Raw genomic sequence first — 19,001 nt, forward strand, 5'->3', positions numbered from 1 at the left:
CACCCAGCAGTTAAACACTGTCCACTTGACTACGTCTTCAGTGCAAAAGAGGTGTGTGTTTATATATGTCTGTGTGTATGTGTGTGTGTAAGTAAAATCCTAGTGGAGACAATGCATTCTAGTTTTACCTCAGTGTAGTTAGTCAAGGGCAAACCCAGGTGGGAGCTGAAGTGTTGACTTTGACTGGCTACCTTGAGATAAAAATTACCTGTGCCTTGTCTCCACTAGGGTTTTACATAGTTAGCTCTATCTCAATGGAAAAACACCCCCCCCCCTTTTTTTTTTTTTTTTTTTTTTTTTGCACTAAAGATGTAGCCGGTGGAATTGAATCCTGGAATTTTGATTTTCAGATGCTGGCTTTAACCGTTGAGTCAATGTGCATAATAGGTGACTGAGCAAAAATAGGATACTTGCTGAGTATAAAATCAGTGTAAAAACGATGAGACAAAGTTATAACGAATGCTTTTCTTTTTCAGCTTAATCCACACTATCCAGATGGGAATACTGAAGGAAAGATCGTGGTAAGTGGAATGCTTTCTTTAAATGTACTGCAGGATATTTTGTTGTATTCTCAATCTAATATAAAGTATCAGCCCCGGGTGGAAGGGTTATTTTTGTTTTACGTACATATGAAATACAAATTATTCAGCCTCTTGGTGTATCATTGTAGCCCATCAGGGTACTGGGAGGTGTAATTCATTAAGGTTCGTAAAGTACTTTGAAATCTTTGGATGGAAAGTCCTATAGAACTGCAAAGTGGTGGTGGTTGTATTTGTCTAGTCACCTTTTCCTATAAGGCCAAAACACTGTTTCAGTTCTCCAGAAAGCAGGAGAAGGAAAGGGAAAAAGAAGAGGGTCACGGAGTATTGAAAAGATCACAGCAGCACTTTTGATTACTATAGCCTCTATTAGAGTAGATTTCCTTCTGCTTTGAATTCTGCTACCGCCGACCTTGGGCTCTCTGTATAAACAAAAGCACAACTAAGAACTATTGTTAGGAAAAGTTTTTCTCTTGCTTAATAAAAATGTTTGGTTTCCAATTGCAAATGGAACACTATGATACCTCTATACTATATTGGGGACTGAGTTGTTCAGAGGTTGGTAATGGGCTAGGGAGTCTTTCATGTCTAAGTTACTTGGTTGAATCCAGTGTCATATCGGCATGTACCAGCTGGTAATTGGTATTAACCAGTCAGTACTGTCTGGTGGTTGCATATGTGTCATTAATTGGTTGTCTTAATTCTTCTCAAAGTTGACAGATTTCCACATTGCTCTTTAGCACTGGGCTCTTTAGCAAAGAGACCAAGGACAAAATAAACTTGGTTATTTGTTGAGTTCTGAATCCATGCTCAGAGCTGTACAGATCACAGAGAAGACAAAGTCTCTGTCCAAAAGGAGCCGATAGCCTAAGGTCTGACTCTCCAAACGTTTAACCAGTGCATGACACGTACTGTCAAAGTCAGTGGGGCTGTTCATAGCAGTAAGTGTTACTCCCAAATGTATTTGCAGGGTTGGATCCTTAGAAAGGAGTCTATAAGCTCATACATGGAGCAGTGAGACTGAGCTACCCTAGCATCCCTAGAGATTTTCTTCAGATCATTGTAAATGCACATGAGAGAGTATAAACGCTTTGGCTTACAGTTCCTACCCCATCCAAAGCAGAGCATATGGAAACGGTGAGTAGGTCTACGCTGCAATCAAAACCCTGTGGCTGGCCATGCCAGCCCATTCGGTCTCACAGGGCTCAAGCTAAGGGGCTTTTTAATGCAGTGTGGATGCTTGGGCTGGTTTCTGGGCTCGAGGACCTGGCAAGGCAGGAGGGTCCCAGGGCTTGGGCAGCAGCCCAAGCCTGAACATCTACACCACAATTAAACAGCCCCTTAGCCCAAGCTCTTTGAGCCCAAGTCAGTTGACACTGGCCAGCTGTGGGTTTTTAACTGCAGTGTAGACGTACCCCTCTGTGGCCTAGTCTTGCCTAGGATTTAAAGATGTGATTGATGATGATAGCTAGCTCGATCTAAACCACAACTTCTAAAATGCTAGGCACGGCAAGGCAAGTTGAATGTTAGCACATGCTAAGGTGGTGGAGTTAAAGCCTGCTGGGAATCTGTTACCAACCAATCCAAGTATTCAAAATAGTGAGTCAATCCTGTCCCGCTCACCAGCCAAAAATCATGAGATTGACTTAAAAACTACAAGGTTTTTAAAAATAAATGTGGGGACATTTTTATTTGTCTCCTGTTTTTTAAGCCTTTAGGGAACTCATTTTCAAGCTTTTCTCTGTGCTAGAATCTTTTTAAAATGATTGCTGAGGTTCTGACAATCACATGACTCCAGAAGCTGGAGCTTTAATAAAAATGCCAAATGCTTTGAGGATTGACAGCACACTTCCTCATGTATGGCTTTATTGGTAACTCAGCAATACTAACCCAACATAAACCTCAACCTACAGTCACTCCTAGTTTTTCCTTCCAGGACCTCCTCTGTCCTAGTTCCCTCTGCACCCTCCTTCCCTTTATATCCAGGTTGGAGCTAGATGGCCCCATCTGCTAGCATGATTCATCAGTAACTACTTTGAATCTTTGTGCAAGCAACTGAACCTAGTGTTTCTGAACAGAAGAACCATGCATTCTTACACAAGGTTTTCCATTCTGCTATCCCGTTAGTGTGGCGATATTGGCAACTCTAATTATCGCAAGCCTCAGGATAAAAATAATGAATGTTTTTTTCAAAGCCACAACTCCTGTAGCTGAGAATCTTGCTTTTGTTTATAAAATATATTTATATTTCTAGCCCTCATGGTTGTGGAGAAAAGTCTGAATATGTGAACTAAGTGCATCCTATAAGGCACAGAAACCTAGAAGTCTAATAAAAAGAACTCCAGTCTTTTAAAAAAGCTTATGATTTTTAAGCCAAACTTTTTGGGTTTGGCTCATGGTTTCTGAGTGCTTGCCACTGACAAAGCTGGCGTGGGGAAGCCTGTTCTGTTGCTTCCCATACTGTAGCTCCTAAGGTAGAATAAAGTTAGAGGTCTGTGGTCTGTAGGGTTGTCAGTTTGGATGCTTTTTCCAAAGTATATAAAAAACAAACAAGAAGTAACTCACTAACCCCTCCATGCAATATTGGGGTTCATTTTCCAGTGCTCCAGTAACTAGAGCTCTGTGCTTGTGACAAACAAGCACCCCATTTGCAAGTTAGGCACCCCAAGCCCATTGGATTTCAATGGAAACAGGGCACTTAATTCTCTTAGGATAAAATTTTCAAAGTGCCTAAGGGCTTGTCTACATTACCTGCTGGATCGATGATCGCATCTAGTCCAGACACGATAAATCGACCGCTGAGCGCTCTCCCGTCTGCTCCAGTACTCCACTGGAGTGAGAGGCACAAGCGGAGTCGACGGGAGAGCGTCAGCCGTTGATTTACCACAGTGAAGACACCGTGGTAAGTAGATCTAAGTTATTCATGTAGCTGAAGTTGCATAACTTAGATCGATTGCCCCCCGCAGCGTAGACCAGGCCTCAGTGACTTATGAGTCTTAAGTTCCATTTTTCAAAAGTGAATCTGACACTTAGGAATCTCTATATTACAAATCAATAGGGTTTAGGCTCTTAAGGGCCTAATTCATTTTTAAAATGGGAGTTGTCACTTTGTCCCTTTTAAAAATGTTACCTTTAGGTTCTTTTGAAAATACTGCCAAATTGCCTAGTGAGGAAGAGCTTTAAAAATCCTGTTTCGGTTTCTGGTAATATTTGGCCTTACAATGAAGGTCAATACACTTGTTACATATTTTTCCCCTCCAAAGCCTAAGAGACTATGTAACATGAAGGTCTTCCTGTAATTTAGAAGCCTTTATTAAATGCTGCCTTCTCCAGCTTTTGAAGATTGGAAGGTTATAGTCTATAGTGCATCAAAAAGTCAGCGCTGTATGTTACAGCTCCCATTTAAATTCAGAATTGGTGTATTACGCTGCAAAGAAGTCTGTTATTTCCAATCACACAAATGTATAGCATCCACAGGGACACCATAAACATTGGGAAAATGTCAAGAACAGCTGGGAGCCTGGGTTTCATTAATTCCTTTCCCTAAGAAGGCTGTCGCCTTTGGAAGGGTAAACTAACTCCCTCACAAATGAATCTTTGTGAGATAGCACTAATCCTAAGTATTTCCAAACTGGCATTTACTGTTGTGATTTCTTGGCGGTGATTTATATATATATATATATATATATATTTTTTTGCTTGAATAAATAGGGTATTTCTGCCATGGAACCAAAAGGCCAGATCCTCAGCTTGTGTAGTTTTGACATAGCTCCATTGAGTTCAATGGAGTTTTGCTTTACATCAGCTGAGGATCTGACCCAGAGAGTGTTTTCTTTCTTATATAATTCCCAGGTGGAATTTTTTAAAAAATACTGTGTCTCTAAAGGCTTTTTCCTTTTGTCTTCCAGCAACTGAGCTTGTTTGTTTAAAAAAACAAAACAAAACTTTAATTAAAATTTTATTATGTGTAATGCAAGTCATCTGGTTTAAACAAGTGGAGCAGTATTTTAAAAGGCTCAGCTAGGAATTAATTTGGTAATAAATAATCCAAAAAGCACAGTTTAAAAATAAGTGTCTTTAGCTTTAAAATGGTAGTGTGTCTGTGCTTATCTAAAGCCAGCAGTCAGACCACTTGAGAGGCTCTGCACTTGCAGTGAGAGAGAGAGAGAAACACACATGGATGCTGACACTTTATTATTCTGCTGTTGCACACAGGTCTGAATCAGCTCTGAAAACGCATACATTGTTTCTTACAGAATGTCTCTGGCTCCTAACAACAGAATTGCAACGTGATGTCTCTGCTAAAAATGGGATGACTCACAAATGAGTCAATAGGGAAGGTGTTATAGGCGGCTAACTGCTGTGCTGTCTGCCAAGGTTCAGTAAAATGCAGGAGCAAGGGTAGCCATTAATTTACTCGTTTTTCATATAGAATTTTTTAACTCGTCTAACCTAAACAGTTCTGTTCACATTGCTGCTATATGAAAATGCTGGTTTTCTAAGAGCCTACTAAACTGGGTTAACATATTGAGATATTACGTTGTACTGGATTTAACAGGCATTTTAAGAAGTCTGGCTGTTGTTAAATTTCATTTCTACTGAAGTCTGTATTCATACAGGAACAGGGCATTATCCCTGTCTGTCTCTATGCCACAGGAGGTGGTTTTACCAATTGGAATTGTAGATTGGGTTTGCATTCTAAAAGAAATGATCTTCCAGGTCTGTCACATTTTTGCACTGTTCTGTGCAGTTAAAATGAATGCTCCTCCATAAGTGAAGCCACATGCAGGTCTCCTGAATTTTAGGTATAAAAGACTGGGGATAGGATGTAGTTGAACAGTGGTGTCTCTTGAGATCTGTGGTGGCGCATATCTACTAGCAAACCATGCTAGTCGCTGTGAAGTAGAGTAGAATCATAGAATCATAGAATATCAGGGTTGGAAGGGACCCCAGAAGGTCATCTAGTCCAACCCCCTGCTCGAAGCAGGACCAATTCCCAGTTAAATCATCCCAGCCAGGGCTTTGTCAAGCCTGACCTTAAAAACCTCTAAGGAAGGAGATTCTACCACCTCCCTAGGTAACGCATTCCAGTGTTTCACCACCCTCTTAGTGAAAAAGTTTTTCCTAATATCCAATCTAAACCTCCCCCACTGCAACTTGAGTAGTCTAGTGGGCACTTGGAAATATCCAGGTATTGGGAAGGAGAAGTCTGATTTTGCCTGATTTATGTTACCTCTGGTTGGACTATAGTATTTGGCTCCAATTACATTAAACTTCTGTTTCACAACATAAAGAAACATTATATGTTTTAGAAAATTCCTTCCTATATAATATGATATGTCAAACCAATGGCGGTAATCCAGTATCTGTGAAATTTTCTGTATTTTATATATAATCTACTGTAATTGGTTTAAAAATATGCATAATGGACTGAAATTTACAAGTCTTCTCAATTTTGTGCCGATGTTTTTTTCCAGATTGCATACATGACAGTGTTATCCGTTGTTTAGGAGTACCAACTCCATAAAGCTCATTGCCATCCATGACCACCTCATCTGTCACTCCTCCAATCTCGCTGTACTCAATGAAACCTGGATCCCACTCAAATGCTGCCTCTGCAGCCACTCTCTCTTCTCACACATCTCACACCATGACTTTAAAAACAAACAAATAAACAAAGATACCCTGGCAAGGGTGTTGGGCTTTTCTTCTTCCACATTTGCTGATTCCATTCCCTCCCTTGCCCCAGTCACTGTCTTCCACTGGATGGTACACCAACTGGATCTCCTTTCCCCTACCCATCTATGTAGCTAACTCTGACCACGCCTGCTAGTGCCTCTTAGAGTATTCTCTATAGTCCCACACATCCAGGCTGCCATTTTTTCTTTTCGAAGGGCAATTCTACACTACAGCCGGGATCGATGCTCTGAGATCGATCCACCAGCGGTTGATTTAGCGGGTCTAGTAAAGACCTGCCAAATTGACTGCAGATCGCTCTCCAGTCGACCCTTGTACTCTACCCCTGTACTCTGTGAGAAGAGTAAGGTAAGTCAACGGGAGATTTCTGCGTTATTCATGTAGCTGGAGTTACATAGTGTAACGTAGGTCGACTTACCGCGGTAGTGTAGACATAGCCTAAGATCCATCCTTTTCCTTCAGAGACCTAAAACTCTGGTCCAGGTTCTTGTCATTTTATGTCTTCATTACTGTAATCTCTTCCTCCCTACCCCTTACCACCCACATCACCTCTCTCCAATCCATTCAAAACAGAGATACTGACATCATCTTCATTACCTCTGACCGTATCACTACCCTCTCTGCATCCCATCTTTGTCTCCCTCTTCTCACTGCATCTAGATCAAGCTTCATGTCCTCACCTTGAAGGCCCTTCACAATTCTGCTCCTCCTACCTGTCCACTCATCTTTCATTCCAATGATGGACACTTCATTCACTTATTTGCCAGTTTCTCACACATACAAACAAATAAAATACCTTCTTCCATGCTGTCCCTTCTGAATGAAATGCCCTTTCTGCACTGATCAATAAAACTGACAACACAATAGGCACTGGATGCCCCTGAGGAAAGTGCAGTTACAGGAGGATTTCTGCTTCTCTCCCTTGTTTAGAGCAATGGGATGGAGTGTTAATATTTTCAGGGTTGATAGAAGAAGTGAATATTTAGCAAGGATTTGAAAAGTTTCTTCTCCTCTGGGCTATGAAGGGGAACTAGTTTCATCTGAATTGGTGAAATTCATTGCAATTGTGATGGCTAATCAACAGGCAGTATCCGTAATCAAAGCACCACCCAGATTATCTCTCACTATATAGGTCTTATCAAACGACTAATGCAAAGCAAGTGTATCCTTTTTATATTGCTTAGCACGTTCCTTGGTTCATGACACACTATAAATCATGTTAATCACATTTCAGATCTCCACTGTCTGATTTTCTTTTTTGGCATCCTTGGCTCCCCTCTTTCTCTCTCTCTCTTCCACACCATATATTTTGTGTGCCTGATGTGCCAGGAATTGTTAATCTGAAACTGATTGCAAATCTTTGATAATATATATAATTTAAAGGCCTGATCCTGCAGTCCTAACAGAAGGAGTAACTGTTACACAGACCAGAAGTCCTGTTGACTTCAGTGGGGCTATAGATGTGAATATGGATTACTCCTTTCAGAAAGGGTTTGCAGCGTCAAGCCCTGGGAATTTAGTATTTTGGGCCACATTTACAAAGATGCAGATAGGCATGCAGTGGGTTTTAGGTGTCTAGCTCTCATAGGTTAAAAAAACTGGGCATTTGTAGTCTTGAGAAACCACTGAGGGGGAGCCTGATAACAGTCTTCAAATATGTTAAGAGCTGTTATAAAGAGGACTGGGACCCCCATGTCCACTGACGGTAGGACAGGGAGAAGAAGTAATGGGCCTCATCTGCTGCAAGGGCGATTCAGGTTAGATATTAGGAAAAACTTTCTAACTATAAGGGTAGTTAAGCTCTGGAATAGGTTACTAGGGGAGGTTGTCCAAATCCCAGTATTGGAGGTTTTAAGACAGTGGTCCCCAAAGTTTTACCTTGTGTCCCTTCCCCCCAGGGCCAGGAATGGGGCTGTGGCTCTGGGATGAGGGGACGCATACAGGGGTTAGGGGGCTGAGGCTGGGGCTGGCAGCCAGGGCCCCGGGGCAGGCATGGGGCTGGCAGCTGGGGCCCTGCTCATTGATTCTAGGACCTGTTTCTGTTAGTTGATGAGCTCCCTCAATTCCACAGACATCAGTGGGATTTGGGACCACTCAGCACCAGGCAGGATCCAGCCCCAGGCAGGATCCAGCCCCTAATGTGCTGTCTGTTTACACTGAGAATTTTAGTCGAGTCCAGCTGGCTGGCTATGCCACTGCCAATCCATGCAGTGTCAGGTTGATTGTGAATGGAGCAGCTGCCTTGGCCGCTCTCATTTATCAGGTGCTATGATTATGACCACAAATGGGAAAAGAAAACGGACTCTTAGAACAGCAATTGAACTAATCTTTCTTTCTCTTTACATTTCGATTTTCATCCATTCTTTGCTTTGATCTTTGGCCCCTCCAAACTAGTGCAGTGTAATTACATCTGATGGGTGGCCAGGGTCTGCAACTACAGCACATTTTTGAAGTGCTGGTGTCAAGTAATAATCAGAGCCGGCTCTAGGCACCAGTTTTCCAAGCAGGTGCTTGGGGCGGTATTTAGAATGGGGCAGCAGTCTGTGTCCTGCGGTGGCAATTGGGCGGCAGCTCCGGTGCTCTTCCCACCGCAGCAGCTTTCGGCGGCAGCTTTCGGCAGCAGCTCTGCCACTGTTGTGGCAGCGGCAATTCAGCGGCGACTGCTTGGGGCGGCAAAATTGGTAGAGCCACCCCTGGTGGTAATGTATGTGGTACTATAGTCTCTCTGCAGTGTGTGACCTGCTCCTGTTGTTATGACTTTCTGAGACCCTGTGTCCACGGGGCAGATTGTATCCTCTGTGTTACGCTCTCCAAAGCTGGCCCTAACGCATCCTCACTGGAATGTAAAAGTAAAATTCAGATGTATTACTTGTCCACAAGGTAATTGGAGAATTTATAATAGGGCCCAGTGCAAGCAAAAACCCTTGTGCCTAATCAACAGAGAGACGGCGACCTTGCTGCTTCAAAGAAGAAACGGCAAGCAGGGGAGAAGATTATGTATACTTTGGTCTCTGTACCACATGGAAATGACATCGCATCTCTCTTTGAACTGGATGCCACCACTCTTCAGAGAGCTGATTGCCTGGTTCCAAGGTAAAAATAAAAATACTGCATTGACAAGGTTTCTCTCTAGCATTATACTGGTGAGTAAAGCTGAAAAATCAAACATATGCATCCGATGAAGTGAGCTGTAGCTCACGAAACCTTATGCTCAAATAAATGTGTTAGTCTCTAAAGTGCCACAAGTCCTCCTGTTCTTTTGCGAATACAGACTAACACAGCTGCTAGTCTGAGACATATGCTAGTGTTATTCTTCAGGTGAAATTGAGGAGCATTCCCAGATAAACAAGAGATGTATAAAACATGATCCTGCTGCTGTGACTAGATAAAATAATTATTAGGATAAAACAAGTAAGACTTAAAGGGACACTGCCAAGATATAAAAATAGTGGGGCAAACGTTGCACAGGTGTGATTGAGAGCAGAACTGGGCCTAGTATGCTGTTTGAAAAAAAATGTACTATTAATAAATCTGAGAGAATCATTCCCAGTAAATAATTTATGCAATGAATTTTGCCTTGTTTTCTGTGCATGCACTGCCCGTGACAGAGCATGGTTTCTTGGAATATATTTGTTGTTCAAATTCATTGAACAAGTAGTTTTTGAGGTTTTTTAGTCCAGAAATTAATTGTGAATATTTGAAATTTTGAACAGTATTGCGTAATTGTGATTGGTCAGATAAGTCATAAGGGTTTTTTTCTGTTCCATGATTGAACATTCAGTCACTTGGGGGCAAATTCTCCTGAGTCAATTTAAAATTTGGTTTTTGATCATATTTGTGTATGCAACTTTGAAATTTGTTTTCTGTGCTCCTTTTTCCTAGCACAATTCACTTGCATGAATATTCAGAGTGTGAACATGAAAAGGGAGACTGAAAACTTGGCCAAAGTGAATTAATCTAAAAAAGTAGAATGAATAGTCACTGAAAAATGTTTGCATTAATTGCCCATCTCTAACACCACCACAAACTGAAAGAATTTAAAAAATCTAATTCATGCTGTTTGTGCACTTGATTCTCAGCTTATGATTGATACTATAAGTGCTTGTTCACATGAGCGTTCTTATTGAAGTCAAGCTTACTCATGTGAGCAAGGGTTTTCAGGATCGAGCTATTAGACTGTGCCTACTAATGTGTTGCTGTTCTTTGAGGGTCACAACTCTGCAGAAGACTGTTCAAATAAAAGAAACATGTTTTCATACTTGGCTGAAATTCACAGAAGTATTTCTGTTCACGTTAGATTTTAGAACCTTCCCCTCATCATCTTTTACTTAAATAACTTTACTCGTGGTCTCTCTGTCATATTGTCTCAAAACATTCTGAGGAACAATGAAGTGTGTAGCTTCCATCATTTTTTCTCCAGACCTGTTGTTTTACTGTGTTTTGTCTTTAGGAACTCTTATGTTCGGTTGAGACACCTATGTACTAATACTTGGGTGACCAGTACTAGTATTCCTATAGATACAGAAGAAGAGAGGCCAGTGATGTTGAAGGTAAATATTGATACAAGTGTACTAACTTTCCAAACTCATTCCTATAATTATCTGTGAATGATTTAACTTCCCTACATATAAAGTTATATAATAATTCAGAGGAAGATAGAGGATTGCTCACCAAAATTAAACTCTGTTTAAAAAAAACACACTATTTCAGATTGGGACTTGCCAAACAAAAGAAGACAAGGAAGCTTTTGCCATTGTATCGGTTCCTCTGTCTGAGGTCAGAGACTTGGATTTTGCCAATGATGCCAACAAAGTTTTAGCATCCACTGTTAAAAAGCTGGAGAATGGAACAATAACACAAAATGAAAGGAGGTCAGTAATGTGGTTTTTTTTTTTTCCTTCAGGTCATTTTCATATAAAATGAATATGTATGTTGTCCAAACACCACAGTAATGGGGACACCAGTAAAATCTAGATAGATCGGTAGGAAGGCAGGTGAGGAAGGTGGTTAGGGTGCTAGCCTGGGACTTGAGACTGGCTGTGCCACAGGCTCCCTCGATGACCTTGAACAAGTCACTTAATCTCTCCTGGCACCTTAAAGACTAACAGATTTATTTGGGCATAAATTTTTGGGTAAAAAACCCATTTCTTCAGACGTATCTAGGTAAATCTTAGATGCATCTGAAGAAGTTGTTTTTTTTACCCATGAAAGCTTATGCCCAAATAAATCGGTTAGTCTTTAAGGTGCCACTGGACTCCTCATTGTTTTTGTGGATACGGACTAACATGGGTTACCCCCGATACTTAATCTCTCCTGTGGCTCAGTTCTCCGTGGGTGTAAAGGGGACAGCGGCACTGCCCTATCTCACAGGAGTGTTGTGAAGATGAAGTCATTAAAGATTGTGAAGTGCTCAATACTATGGTAATGGGGGGGGGGGGCTTAAAATGATCTAAAATAAGGAGAAATGTGAGTTTCAAGATTTACCTAGATTATAGAGCAAACTTTAAACTGTTTGCATTCTGTAGCATTTGGATCCAATGAGCCTGATTCTCATTTATATTAAGGACCTTTACCCCACTCTGGCAGTGTAATTTATACCCCCTTTACACTGCCAGAAAGGTGAATGAGAGTAAATGAGAATCTGGCTCAACATCAACTCTTCTCCCTTCTATCTATAACCCCCTGTCCTGTTCGTCCCTCCTACTTTCCATAGCCTCTTCTAAAGGCTGTTTGGAGTGGGTCTGCCCTTTGCATTCATCCGTGCTTCAACTTCAGTGCTATTGGAGTGTCTGCTCTTTACACCCTCCCAGGAATTAAGGGACTTTGTTGCACATTGTAGCCAAATATATCATACTGCGCTGGGTGTAGTATGCTAGTTATTTTCAACGCTCTCTGGAAAAATTAAATGTTAGATAGCATCTTTGGGTGCTGTTTAATTTGTAACTCTCATTCTGCCATGGAATATACACACCTTTTTATTGAAAATGTTAATTTTTTGGTGATAAAATTAAGCTTCTGTTGACAATTGAATCAAGAGGTTTTTGTTAATAAGAAATAGATTTATCCTAACGTGGCATGCTATAATGGCCTAAGCATTGGTACTTAACCCTAAAGAGCTGACAGGCCACTTCATCACTGAATAGAGGCAGAGAAGCACAAACTAATTAATTGGAGTGTGACGTAACAACAGTGCATCTCGCTATTAGGCTTGTGACCGTGAAACATTGAGATTCAGCATCATCGGGTAGTGGGGCTATTGCTGTAATATAGTGCTGAAAATATTTCATAGTGCTTTCTGGATGCTGGCATTATTTTTGTCTCTGTGATTTCCTGTGAAGGCGTAGCAGTCCTCATTCTTCCCTTCCCTGTCCCTTTCTGGCTTATAAAGGTAGGGTTCCTGCCAGCACCAGACTAGTTGGTCAGCCCTACAGTCGCATCCTTTACCTTTTGCTGCTTGGGCAGCACTCGTGTACTATAAGCCTTGTTCTACTCGGATCAGGTTCTAAACAGATTGATGTACTCCATGAGATCCACAAATGGGCTGAGATTTTTCAAAGCGGGCTAGGAGATTTAGCACATGGTTCCTCTTGAGAGTAATAGAAGTTGTGTGTTTAAATCCCCTAGTCTGTTTGTTTTTTTGTTTTTTTTAAATCTCAGCTGAAGATCCACATGCCTCTAGACCCTATAGTTTAGAAACCTGGGTCTAGAATATATGTAGTAGGCCAAATTCATCTGACACTTGGGGGTCTGTGGGTTTAGCTGCAGGCAGAATTTGGCCCACTCCTTGTTGAAAGCTTTTATTTTTCTTTCCTCCACTTTCCCTATGAGCTGGTCACGAACACCGAAGGTTTAGTTACTGAGCCCACATGGGATCATCTTGGCTTTTTACAGAGCTGCTGCTGGAAAGCCTGTAGCCCTTCTCAGGGATGTTTGTTAAAGTGGGTCTGTTGTCCATTTGAAATTCAAAGTTCCATCTATATATGTTCTGCCATATGCATGTACAACTTACCGTTTTTCATCTGCCTCCTTCAGGATGGAGTAACCATTTTCTAGTATTAGAAGTACCCCTCCCCTTTTGGTGCTGTTTACCATCACCCTTTCCCTTTAGCAGGGAGTGCAAGACGTGGTCTTTTGCAAATCCACCTTCAATACCTCCTTGGCCAGTAGGGGTACAGAATAGGAGGGGGATGCTTGCATGCTCTTCCACTGCATACAGTGCAACCTATCTAAAGTGGCCAGCATTAATGGTTACCTGAAAAGCTCTAGCTAAGCTGCATATGAAAACATCTTGCTGCTGTTGCTGGCATATTTGTGTAGATTACTTGTTTTGGGATACTGTCCATCAGTTCCACTTGCTTCCTGTTTCGTTGTGGTTCTTTAATGCTTTGGTAAACATCCTTGTGATGGATTTAAGCCTCTGCTGATTTAAGGTCTTGAATCCTTAAGCACGTGTCAGACTTGGCTTTGCAGTGGTTGAAGTTCTGCTGTGCCACAGAAAGCCTGTTCTAAAATGTATGGATTTTTTTTTTAAATGAATCCTAGCAAGTGTTGAACTTGCTAGTAAGGATTTCTCTACTTGTTCTAGGTTTGTAACCAAGCTGTTAGAAGATCTCATTTTCTTTGTTGCTGATGTTCCTAATAATGGGCAGGAAGTTTTGGATGTGTTGATTAGCAAGCCAAACCGGGAAAGACAAAAATTAATGCGGGAACAAAATATATTGGCCCAGGTATGTTTTGGATATTAGCAGTTTGTTTATATATGTACCTATTGGGGAGCTCCTGAAGGAAGATGGTCGTTTAATTAACGAGGCTACATAGTCCTTTGTTAACATCCACTTGGGATTTCTAGGTGTGAAATTAGCCACATGGGGCTCACTTACTGTTGCCTAAATGAAAATAGGAAACATTTGATGAGGGGAGAATTGAATATAAATGGCTATATTCTTTTCTGAGCTACGCCTGTGCAACCCCACTGCATCATATGGCTATAAGAGAGAGTAAAGTCTTGCCGAAGGATGATAAAGTGGAAACATGTTTTCTACTCTAGTCCCCAGTACTGTAAATGACTCCACAGCTGGTGAACCTCTGCATTCTCATAGAGCTGGAAGGATCCAGTTTATGCTAAGATCTGTGCACTTGTGAATCAGACTTAATATTCTTTTTAAGTAGCTTCTTTAATAAACAATGGTGAATAGGCTGGAAAAGAGGAATAACAGAATTGTCCTTCCCTTTGACTGTAAATGTATCCAAATTTTTTCTACACGATGTCAGTGAGTAGATCAAAATGGGACAATGTCACTGTTTTAACGTCTGAGATTGTCAGGATCCCCCACTCCCCCATCACATTCAGTCTTATGTAGATGGCAAGAGTGGTGCCCTATTTCTTACCTGGTTTAAGGTACTCCTGCGACAGTTAATGCAAATATGAATAGAAATGGCCAATGACAGTCATACAGAAATGTTAGTTTTGTTCTCATACTCAGTGATTTTGATTCTGAACAGATATTTGGGATCCTCAAAGCTCCTTTTAAGGATAAAGGAGGAGAGGGATCAATGCTGAGACTTGAAGATCTAGGAGATCAGAGATACGCTCCATACAAATACATGTTAAGGCTATGTTACAGAGTCATCAGACATTCCCAGCAGGACTATAGGAAAAACCAGGTCAGTTGTAGCCAAGATTTTTTTTGCCAAAATTGTTACATAATCGTATACTCTGGGTCTGACCCTGTGCTCTGTACTTGTATTTGGATTCCTGTTGTATTCCAATGAAACAACTCTTGTAAGAAGGGGCTGGTGGACTGGGCTCTGTGTGCATTAGTATGTAGCAAATCAATCATTAAAGTATTGACTTCTCTTGCTGAACAATGGTATTTTTGTTTAGGAATTTTTACAAGAGACCAGTGAGATGTTAGGGTTTCATTTCCCCGGCATGTGCTCCATACCATTTCTTCCTCTTTATAAGCTCCAGAGGTTCAAGCATGAGAATGGGACTCCCAGTTTGTGGGTCTCTGCTGTATCACTAAAATTATGCTCTTGGATGTCAGACTAGAAAGTGGGAGAGTTGCAGGGAATTCTGAATTCTTCTCACTGACAAATTTGTGAAGCAGAGTAATAGGGGTCTCAGAAGCAGGACTGATTCAGTCAAGCTGCCCAACCTACCGCCCCAGAGTACCCTTTATGAGTGGGAGAAAGTTCAAACCCATTCAGTCCAATATTTTTATGAACTAGAGTTGAGAATGAGTCATCAACCCAAGGACTTGGCAGGCATGGAGGGACTAAAGATAAGGTGTTGAAATGATGTGTATGACTTCTATGATTTCCTTTCTAGAGCCTTTCAAAATATTTCTTGCCTCTAAAAACAAGAAGAATACTTCTTCAAAATAATGTAAATCCCAAATTTTCCGTTTATTTTCTGTGTGTTTGGAGCTGGGGGAGGGGACTGTAGAAGACTCAGAAGTGTTGGCCACCCCTAAGACAGCTAATTTTTTCTTGGAGTATATTATTCAGTGATCCCAGATTTACTTCACTTCATGCCACTAGTGAGATATGTGTTTTGAGTATTAGTTTGAGGGATCAATTGAGCTGAATGTTGCTGATCCTAAAAGAAAGATGCTGCTTCTTACAGGCTGTTGAAGAGATCATCCTGAGGCTTTTTTATTTTTCAGGAATATATTGCTAAGAACTTCTGCATCATGCAGTCCCAGATTGGTTATGATATTCTGGCAGAAGACACCATCACAGCTTTGTTGCACAACAACAGAAAACTACTTGAGAAACACATCACGTCTAAAGAAATAGAGACATTTGTTAACTTACTGAGGAGGAATCGAGAGCCAAGGTTTGAAGTAGCCCACATACCTTTCTTCTGTATTGATACTCTTTTATTCTTGTAACAGCTGTGAATCTGCCTTCTATTTGCTAGTTTGTTATCTCTCTTTCATGGCTTAAATATTTTAATCCTGGCAGAGGAAAAAAAACCACACTACTCATATTGTGTATAAATTGTTAGACTAGAGAGAGCAGAAATTCCTGAAACTCTCTTGGTTTCACCACTGCTTCCTGTCTGAATGTAAAATAAATGGAGTGTCTAATGAAAAAAGGATCTTTAATGAAAAAAATGACTTCCAAATGTAAACATACAGTAATAATGTAAATGTATTAAATCAATGTACTGAGGGCCAAATTACTTTTATGGGAGCAATTTATAGTACTGCTGGGGGATGTTGCATTGCATCGCTATAATTACTCTGCATATATCTGCAGCCATATCACCTGGAGCTGTGATTTCATCACGTGTCCCAAGCTAAGCAATGTTGGGCTTGGTCAGTATTAGAAGAGGAGGCCATATTGGTACTGAGCCAATTCCCTGGTTCATTATTAGAAGGGGACAGGACCCTTAACAAGGTACAATTGACCTTGTTTATTTAAGATCTCACATCACTTTTTGCAAGAGGAAGGATCTTAATTTGATTGATTGAATTTATTATTTGAATGCAAAAACTTCACTTGTGCTTAAACCCTAGGTGCAAAAACAATTCATGCTTTAAAAGCACACCTTACAAAACAGTTCAGAATGACCCACTGTTAGCAGTTAGGACCTGCCCCACAGCACTGACTCATGTGAAAAATCCCACAGACTTCCATGGACTGGTTTGCATGAGATGAGGTATGCAGAACTGAGCTCCAGAACACATACACACACTGTAAAAATTAAAACCTTCCTCAGCGTACAATCAGGGTACGTGATTCCCACCTGCCAAGCCTGAGTAATTACATTCTGCCTACTCAAATTTCCACCACATTTTCAATCAGATTTAGTGGGATTTTTTTTAGTTTTTTGCTCTAAACTGTTATGTAATGTTGCTAGGTTACTTCCATTTTAGCAAGTAGCAGGTAATTAACTTCATTTTAATGGTGGAGGAACTGGTTCCTGAATATGATATACTGTTGCATTTAGACCTTTCATTCAAAAATACTTTATGAACACAAACATTCTAGAGTTCAGCTGTTGGTATTGTAAGTGTAACCTGGGGTAGTCAATTATTTTTTGTCAAGATCCACTTCTTTTGGTCAAGGTATAGTCAAAGTCCAGACTCCAGAGAAAATAATAAAATAATAATGATGATGATAAAAAGATTTCGGGGTCCGTTCAAAAGCATCTAGCAGTCTGGATTTGGTCCACAGTACACTTATTGACTACCCTGGTGTAACCTATGCTAATACAATGTGGTGATCTGTCCCCCTTGAGTGGCTAGGCTACATAGAAAGGTTTGTGAACCTGCTACTGGCTTCAGGCTAACGGTCCTTGTGGCAGAGGCTCATGTTTTCAGATAGAGGTCTTGGGTTTGATCCCTGGTCCTCACTAAGTGCCTGTGAGGCAGAAGGCATTTAAAGTTGCCTTAAATGGGTAGTTGTGGATTACTGTAGCATAGGGGATTCATTGGATGGCATAAACTCAGCTACACCTGGTTTATGTCAGTCACTCCCCCATCCTTGGTATTTAGATTAGGGGACAGTAAGTGGCAGGTGCACTAGAGTGGGATAGGTGGTCCATAGTACAGAGTACTCCTCTGGATCCTGGGCCAGTGATGAAGTCCTTAGTGGAGTAATCCCACAGGCACATCTTAGAGCATCCTTCAGTCTGGTGTAAATTATAAGAGGGACTGTTTGGGTCACCCTTGCCACACTCAGCCTGAGCTGCAGGGATTGAGAGCTCAGCATTGATCTCAAGATCTTACTCCTCTTTAGTGGTTAGAGGTTGTAATAATATGAATAAACAATGATCAAAGTTTCAATACAGCATGTATTTAGAGAACTCTAGCACTAGGGGCTCCCTTGAGGTGAATGTTTCAGAGATGAGCACTCTAGAAAAAATGAAGATCGACAGGTAAACAGATTTCCTTTGTGATGCTTCTGTGTATAATATTTTGTTTGCTTTTTTCCTGTCCAGATTCTTGGATTATCTATCAGACCTGTGTGTTTCTAACACAACTGCCATACCCGTAACTCAGGAACTCATCTGTAAATTTATGCTGAGTCCAGGGAATGCTGACATCCTCATCCAAACCAAGTAAGCAGCTGTAACTGAAACATACTTGTCATTGTTACCTTGCCTTTCTTGCCACATCGGTAACAGGGTTTGTGTAGCTACAGTTTGCGTTATTTATTTGAAGGCTGGTTTCAATGCAAATAGACAATCCCTTGGAATGCACCATCATCCCAGAGGATATTGATGAGGAGGAGGTCTGGCTCTACTGGATTGACAGCAATAAGGAACCACATGGCAAAGCTATCAGGCATCTGGCCCAGGAGGCTAAGGAAGGCACAAAGGCTGATTTAGAAGTCCTTACCTATTACAGGTAAAACAATATTTTTACTATTCAGGGAACCAGATGCTACTCCTGTTGAAATCCATTGTCATTATGTTAAACTGGAGCAAGGTCAGATCTATGCTCCGTTTAGAAACTGGATCTAAGTTTGTGATCCTTCCTACATTTAAAAAAAAAAACAACAACAATCTCTCCAATATTTTCCAAAGAGTGTTGAGGCTTCGATGCTTTTGATGCATCCCTGTGCTCTCAAAGTGCTGTGGTTTCAGCTCCTCCCTTCTCTAGCAAGTGGGATTACACAACAGCTACTTTAGTATACTCTTGCAGACCAGGTGTGCTCTGAGCTGTTGTCCAGAAGCACTGAGAAATTAGCACCATCAGCACTTCCAGGTTCCAGGCACTGGAAGGCAGGTGCATGAAACAGTCTTAAATG

General features: G+C 41.1%; 1 protein-coding gene across 3 annotated transcripts in view; it reads left to right on the forward strand.

The window, feature by feature from the left end:
- The window catches only part of ITPR2 (inositol 1,4,5-trisphosphate receptor type 2), a 356,350-nt gene that overhangs the window by 111,301 nt on the left and 226,048 nt on the right, over positions 1-19,001 (forward strand). Inside the window, exons 10-18 of one of the 3 annotated variants that reach the window (XM_073317588.2) lie at positions 477-521; positions 9,139-9,329; positions 10,687-10,786; positions 10,947-11,107; positions 13,822-13,963; positions 14,739-14,900; positions 15,905-16,077; positions 18,190-18,309; positions 18,413-18,598. In XM_073317588.2, coding sequence (XP_073173689.1) covers positions 477-521; positions 9,139-9,329; positions 10,687-10,786; positions 10,947-11,107; positions 13,822-13,963; positions 14,739-14,900; positions 15,905-16,077; positions 18,190-18,309; positions 18,413-18,598 — 1,280 coding nt within the window. The remainder of the gene's footprint in view (positions 1-476; positions 522-9,138; positions 9,330-10,686; positions 10,787-10,946; positions 11,108-13,821; positions 13,964-14,738; positions 14,901-15,904; positions 16,078-18,189; positions 18,310-18,412; positions 18,599-19,001) is intronic. The other 2 variants (XM_073317596.2, XM_073317605.2) reach the window with 2 other exon arrangements.

The sequence above is a fragment of the Lepidochelys kempii genome, chromosome 1 (genome assembly GCF_965140285.1).
Source record: "Lepidochelys kempii isolate rLepKem1 chromosome 1, rLepKem1.hap1, whole genome shotgun sequence".
Taxonomy (NCBI): Eukaryota; Metazoa; Chordata; order Testudines; family Cheloniidae; genus Lepidochelys; species Lepidochelys kempii.